The sequence below is a fragment of the Zingiber officinale genome, chromosome 8A (assembly GCF_018446385.1).
Source record: "Zingiber officinale cultivar Zhangliang chromosome 8A, Zo_v1.1, whole genome shotgun sequence".
In the NCBI taxonomy this organism is placed as follows: domain Eukaryota; kingdom Viridiplantae; phylum Streptophyta; class Magnoliopsida; order Zingiberales; family Zingiberaceae; genus Zingiber; species Zingiber officinale.
In genome coordinates this window covers 19,599,113-19,606,566 of record NC_056000.1, presented here as the reverse complement: position 1 = coordinate 19,606,566, position 7,454 = coordinate 19,599,113, and the positions used below count along the sequence as shown (strand labels likewise).

Genomic DNA, 7,454 nt, shown 5'->3' with positions numbered 1-7,454 from the left:
TGAATCTGTTAACAGTATCTTAACTATGTAATGCGAAACAAAAACTGGCATAAAATGATTGAAAATTTGATGCTGCTTCTTCATCTTCTTTTCATGTATACTTCAATATTAGTACCAGAGCATTCTGTCCTGTTACTTCCTCTAAATGGAATAACTTTCACAGCTTCGCAGATACTTTTAATGAGAAAATCACAAGGACTGTCAGGCACTTTTCTCCTCATCTAGCTGCAAATTTGAGGCCGTCTATTGTGTAAGAACTTACCTAGTATTCTCTAGAACTTAGTTAATATTAAATGTAATCTCACACAGACTTGTTTTGTGCAGCATCAATACTTCATGCAAGTTTCTGATCACCCAACCTGAAAGCACGCCTTAATACATTCTGTGAGTAATTTTGTGCAGTGTGGCGCAATTACAGTAAGCTGTGATCGCATAGATGTAAATATGTATCTTGTCATATAATGTGATGTTTTATCCTCTTATCTGCAGCGCAAGATAGAAGTATGTGACAACTCTAAGAACGTTGACCACTATGAGCATTTTCCGATTTATCATGGTGATCGGTGAAAAGCTTCTATAAGACTGAACGGGTCACCTCCGGATAAAAGGATGTGACACTGGATATTGAGTGTGACTTAATCGTTGAGGTTTCTCAAGCTTTTCTACTACATCAGCTTGTTTCATTTTTTACCATGTTTCATATATTCTTTGCTGGAGGCATTTCTTGTAACTTCAACTGCCAAGTTCTTGTTTACATGGATGTAAAATTTTTAAAATATTCCAGGATGAATCGTTCCGTAACAATCTTTCCTCGCAGGGTTTGGTTAGGAACTTCATGGTTGAATCATATTGTAACTGACACTATCAGCACAGGATTCACTTTTGAACTTCGAGTTTATGGCAGTTTGTCTTTCGAGATTGGGTTAATAGCTGAACGATACAATAGCACGCAGGAGCAGTTGTAGGATTTGTTGATTTGCCGTTGATGTTTGAAGTATGCAAGAAGTGCCCCTAGGGCATAGTGGGGTCAAATCTTGTAGGAACTCAAATCTAAAATTCACCTCACAATGTGTCTCTCGTGTACTTGAATTTATCTTCTTCCATACTCCTTACCTATGGGCCGGCTCTAGGGGCTAATGAGGTGGTGGATCCATTTTTTATTTTTTAAAAAAATTTTTTTGAAGAATGCAAGGAGTAAACCAAAACATTCAGTTGCAATCATTTAACCAATCAAGAATTAATTCAACCAGTGCAAACAAGAGTACTTGATTGTATGTTTAGTGCTTTATTGAATTGAGTGCAGAGGCGATGAACTAAAAAACAGAAAAAACACACACCTAACGAGCTTCCATGTCCTGGGGTTTTTACTGCTATCAACACTACTATTGTATCTAATACTGAAATTGAATCACTACTAATAATAAAATTGAGGAACAAGGCAGATGAGTAAAATAGCACCGACAATCAGGTCTCGCTTCTCGCATTACTTAACCGTCTCATGCGTCAAGATGCTTGATTTGATTTCTCTGTGTGGGGGAACAACCCCTCCATTGATGTGTACCTTATCGTAAACATGGACGCCCTCCCCGATGGTCATGTTTTCAATTTGTGCCCTCTGCCCTACCGTTGAGCGCCAACCAATAATGCTGCTGGAGACGGATGCCTGCTCCTGGATGAGAACACCTCGCATCACAGTACACCTTGACAACTTGACTCCCGAGTCAATCACACATCCTGGACCTATGGCAACGTCTGGCCCAATGATGCATCCTTCTCCAATCACAGCATTCTCATGGATCAGAACGTTCCCTACGATATGACGACCGGCAGCTAATTTAGTTGATGCTTTCTTCCTCAGGGAGTCCAGATAGAGACATTGGCCGGTGATGTAGTCCTCTGGCTGCCCGATGTCCATCCAGAAACCTGGTAAGACCATGGCATAGAGCAGTTTATCTGATGCAATTTTTGGAAAAACTTCCTTTTCCATAGAGGTTTGTCTCAGCTCAATACGATCTAAGACGGATGGATTCAGTAAGTAAATCCCTGCGTTGATCTTGTTCCCTACGAAAACTTTGGGCTTCTCAACGAATCTATCAACCCTCCTCCCACTGTCTTCATCCATAACAACAACACCATATTTGGATGGCTCATCAACCTGGAGTAGGAAAGGTCATATTATTAGTGTACGATAAACCGAATGAGTAAAAATGTACCTTGGTAATGTACCTTGGTCACCATTATCGTTGCCTCCCCGTCATGCGATTTGTGGAACTGAATTAGTTCAGCGAAAGGATATTCACTTATGACATCGCAGTTGAGGACAAAGAAGGGCTCACCGGAACCATCTACTAGCTTGTCTCTGGCTAAAGCCAAGGGACCAGCTGTGCCAAGTGGTTCAGTCTCTTGGGAACATCTGATTTTAATTCCAAGTTTATCCTCATACTCCTTCAGAAAACTAATCATAACCTAAACAAATACAAAAAGAGAGATAGGTCAAATAATTTCCATTGAAGTATGTAACCATTGAATCATGTATGGTATTAATCTCCATTGATGTATAACGCATCTGTATAAAGATAAATTCATGGCATGTCAATGATTTCTCATACCTCTGGTTGATAGTTGATGGCCAAGATGACTTCAGTAACTCCAACTTCCTTAAGAGCTTCAATCTGAACGGAGTGTTATATAGAAGAAATAAGACAAACTAAAACTTCATGCACAATTGTTCCCAACTAGAAAAACAAAGCAAATTATTCATGCAAGATTCCTAGTCAAGATGAATCCTTTCACCAGAATGATACTGAACTACAAGTCACAATTATGCCAATTTCTTTCTAGTTAAAAAAAAACAATTCAGAAAGAAAACTTAAGATGATGAAAGTTTTGAGGAGTAAGAGGAAAATTAAGAAGATGAAATACTTACTTATGGAATTACAAAATTAACAAAAAAGCAGAACTGAAACCCCAAAACTAGACAAAAGAATGACATCAAAACAATTGAAAGGAAAACTGAATTCAACCAGAAGTAAAATAGTTGTAGATTTTGAAAACTCATCATGGCATCCTCTATCTGCCCTCATGTATCCGGTTACTTCCTTTGAGAATTTACAAGGGCAATCAGTAAAACATATTTTTTGTATCACCAAACTTCACAACATGATATTTCATATCTGCATTTATGTATGTACCAACAATATGGTATAGGGCCAAAATGCACATACCTGATGAAGTACGATTGGTTTGTTGGCGAAATCAACCAATGGCTTTGGGAAACTTAGTGTCAAAGGATGGAGGCGAGTGCCAAATCCCCCAACAAGGATGAGTGCTTTCATGGTGTATAATTGCTTTTACTTCTATAAATCAGGTGGAAGATCTGAAGACCAAGCAACAAACCAAATTTGTTAAGCCTTGTATATATGATGAATCTTAAGTTAATCACAGAGAACGGAAAAATAAGTTCACCAGATCTGTCACAAGAAAAGAAGACAAAAGCTTAAGACTTTCAGCGTTTAGCATTGAAATATTATTCTGGAACTCCATAAATCGCCCGGAAAAGATCAAAGAACTCACCGCAATTCAAAGCGATAGCCAGCGAGAAAATAACGAGAAAAGAACAAATGAAATACAATAGAAGAAGAGGTTCGGGATCTCACCAAAAAAAGATATTTTTTATTTCGGGATTCCACGAGATTCCCAGACAAAAAGAGGCGATCCTGCCCGTGAGAAAGAGGAGAAGAGGAAGATCACGACGATCTTCGAAGCCCACCTATGACCTATGCGCTTTTAGAGTCCATAGCGGATTGAAATATGCATGGTTTTATAATTTAACTTGTTTATATGACGTCATTAAAATAAACAAACTTTTTATCGCATACTAATATCTATGCTAGAAAAAAAAACATCTGTATATACCATTTTATTTTTGCTTGATTTACTTTCTAAAATTAGTCGAGATTAAGAAATAAGGATCTTTAAAATATATCATTAAATATTTGACCAAATCTTTTTACAAAATTGTGGTACTCATCCATTTATTTTGACAAATAGCTATAACGATAAATAAGGCATGCGCAGAAAAATAGTTTAATTTATAAATGGAAAATTAACTTCAATAGAAATATAAAATAGAAGAAAATAAAATAAAATAAAGTACCATATTTAGAAATTTAAGCCAAATAAATTTATTTATATTGCGTCACTTCATTAATTACTATTAAATAAGGTAAATTTATTTTAAGGAAAGGCTAGCCTGGCTAGGTTCGTAAATCAAAATAATATAATCCATTTAATTTGTTTCATACAATAGAAAAAATTATGAAATTTACCTAACATGCATCTTATTTTGTCATAAATATATCTTTTTTTTTGTTTTCTTTTGTATTTTTTTTGGGGGGCGTGTGGCATTGTGATTTGTGAGTTAGGGTGAGAGGATTTAAATTCAATTTGGAAAAAACAACACTAGGTTACTAATTGAGAATTAATTCCGAGAGCAATTAAATTAATTATTTTTTTATAGTTGTACGATCAGATGGTGGTAGATTCGAGCAAGTGACGGTAGAGATATACTCTTGTTCAGGTAGAGATCCTTTAGTCCAGGATCCTTAGATTAATTTTAAACCTTTACATGTTCATTGAATGGGTGGATTGTACCCCACTTGTTAAATAAGTAGAGTCCAATACATCTTACCAATGAACATGCAGAATCTCCTCTTACTCATACATTGTTGCAGAGAACAATGGGTGCAGAGGGAGTGTTATCATCTTTTATTTCAATCATTATATTCATATAGCTCAGTTGAATTTGGTCGGATTAATTATCGTCCTATTTGAACCTTATAAACTCAGTCGACAACCTCCACAATATTAGGGTCCTATTAAGCCCCGGCCTCCTCTACCCGTATGGCCATAGCGGTTTCAGAACGATCAGAAATCTTAGTCGAGCGAGTCCTTATGACCTCAACCTCCGACAGGCTTTGATATAAAACTGACTCCAATGAGAATACCCACCTGGAAAGTGACATCATGCTAACAACTTAGACAACACCCGTGATGCTAAACAACGACTATCGCCTCTAGCGTAATGGGCCACTTGTGCAGTTGGCCGGTGTACGACCCCTCGTGCGATTGTCCACGTAACCCGCTTAGCACTTGTGTGGCAATCTACATGGACCTTCCACCTCCACGGCTATATAAAGATCTGCAATGGTAAATAAAAGTATAATTTTTTTTTCACACGAACATTAATTTTTTACTTTTCTCTTTCTAAAAAGGTAGATCTGCTACCTTAGCGGCCCTCCTAATACTGGCCCCACAGATATGGAGGGAGATTCATGCAGGTACACAGGTCATAGGCGCATGGCGGGATAAATCCCAGGTCATCAGTTCATGAGAATCGACCCCTGACCATTACGCCAGAGATACCATGCGCTCATCGTCTGCGCTACGCCCTGGGGGCTTGCTTTTCTCTTTCACATGAGCCTTTCGTCGCCTCCGGGCGGTGCGATGATTAAGACATAGGGTGTTGCCACATGAGGTCTTAGGGTCGAAACTCGACGTGATCGAGCATAACCTCCCCCATGTCTTGGCCATTTGCACTAATGGCTAGTAGCCACCCGTGATTTACCTCCTCCGTGTTGACCTAGGGACGGGTTGGCGGGGGCGCTAGGGGCGAGCGAATCACCTTTTGCCACATGCACATGAGCCTTTCATACTCAGCATGCTGCTGACTTGATCATCAAAGGGATCCTAGCTACTAACCCCCAATTGACGCGTTTCAATTCGTAAGACTTGGATAGTGAGCACACAAGATGACCTACCTCGACCACAGGCATGAAGGAAGGGGAGGAGAATCCTAAGCGGATATATATATATATATATAATTAATTAATTAATTAATTAATTAATTAATTAATTTTGATGAAGCCTAAAATGAATTTACATTAATATCCTCTTTTATATTCACATTGAAAATAATTCTAAAATTTATTAGTAATTTTCACAGACGCTTCAATCAGTGATCTAAAGTTTGAGACTCAACTGCGGCATATTATTGAAAATTTTTCTCATTAATTAATCAGGGATCTAGAGCTCGAAACTCAGCTGCGGCGTATTATTGAGAATTTTTTCATTAATCAATTAGAAATTTAGAATTTTCTTTAATCCCACATCTTAGAAGTGGCAGTACTGCGAGCAGAAAAACTTCTATAAATACCTTGCGTCGGTGATGCTAGAAAATATACTTTTATCGATTTTTTTTGCTAAGATCAAATATAATATTAAATTAATTTTTTTATAAGGGGGAGTCTATTACAGTAGCTTGCTGCTGAGATTCTCAAGCGTTACCTAGCATTGTACTATTGCATTAGTTTGGCGCACCATTACCCAATTTATGAACGACTTTTTGGCTAAGATTAATTTTTCTCATTTATTGCATAGCGTAGCCCACGCAACGCGTGTGTATGATCACTAGTTGATGCGGCGATAGAGGGGGGCCTACCCGGCACGGGTCAACTGCCGAGGTGGAGGTCAAAGTCAAAGTAGTCAACACCAAGGTGTCAAAAGGCTCGCATACAGTGGCTGAGTGAAGGATGACTACAATGACCGGTCGGAGCAATCAAGGTCCGATTGGCAAGAGATTACAAAGGTCGGTCGGGTAATAAGTGTCCGAGCGGGCCAACTGTCTAGCTCGGATAATACAGTAAGATAGTCAGACGCTCAGTGTGGAGCAGCAGGATGCTAGGAAGACTAGAGAATTTGTCTAAATGGTAGGAGCACACTACTACACTCAGTCACCTCAGGAAAGAGCAGTTGAGGTCGACAGAGCGGAGAAATCCCGACCGAGACACTACCCCACTCAACCAAGCAGCGGGACAATTGTCATATCTCTTGATATCCTTCTAGGAGATAGTGCCGATGACACAAGACATGGTTGACAGACGGATTGTATGACGGAAGCTTCTATTGTTGTGTTAGGGATATGCATGCGCAGTTAAGGTATGATGTCAGAAGTACTTTCCTGACATGTCTCTTCATAGGACATATTAGAGATCGTGTTCATGCCTCGAGGAGAGTGCACGTCGCCTATTAGGGCTCTATATAAAGGGGGGACATCACCAACGGAGGTACGCGTGATTACTATTTGCGCTTGTGTTATTGTCATGTTGCTCCTCTTTCCTTTACATTTCAGGTGACTGACTTGAGCGTTGAAAGTCAACGCCGGGAACCCCTTCCCTGGCTCAACATTGACGTTACTTGTTTTTGCAGAGCGGAGTGCGTTCTACAGCTAGTTAGCGTAGCAGCCACATCCTCAGCTTTCCACCGTCCCATTTTTGGACAAGTGCATTAGTATATATAATGTTTTTGCTCCAGAGTTAGTATAGTTGGTATATGGATGGTTATTTCAATAAATTTTGGAATCAATTTACAACGAATGTAAAATATCTTATTAGATG

The 7,454-nt window shown here is 38.9% G+C and overlaps 1 protein-coding gene and 1 pseudogene across 1 annotated transcript; one reads left to right on the top strand and one right to left on the bottom strand.

The window, feature by feature from the left end:
* Positions 1-1,272: 1,272 nt before the first annotated feature.
* On the bottom strand, positions 1,273-3,364 carry LOC122011544 (probable mannose-1-phosphate guanylyltransferase 2). The gene is made up of 4 exons (XM_042567930.1): positions 3,225-3,364; positions 2,610-2,672; positions 2,227-2,466; positions 1,273-2,155 (listed from the first exon to the last, which is right to left on the bottom strand). The coding sequence occupies exons 1-4, from the start codon at positions 3,333-3,335 to the stop codon at positions 1,484-1,486; spliced, it is 1,086 nt and encodes a 361-aa protein (XP_042423864.1). The 5' UTR covers positions 3,336-3,364; the 3' UTR covers positions 1,273-1,483.
* Positions 3,365-6,246: 2,882 nt separating this feature from the next.
* Positions 6,247-6,383, top strand: LOC122013067 (annotated as a pseudogene).
* Positions 6,384-7,454: the final 1,071 nt, after the last annotated feature.

Bases quoted from the DNA above. Each gene is read 5' to 3' on its own strand.
- LOC122011544 (XM_042567930.1), bottom strand. From the start codon at position 3,335: ATGAAAGCACTCATCCTTGTTGGGGGATTTGGCACTCGCCTCCATCCT. The intron at 2,673-3,224 runs GTATGTGCATTT...CACTCCGTTCAG, and splicing joins AACCAATCGTACTTCATCAG to ATTGAAGCTCTTAAGGAAGT. The intron at 2,156-2,226 runs GTACATTACCAA...TTCCTACTCCAG, and splicing joins CAACGATAATGGTGACCAAG to GTTGATGAGCCATCCAAATA.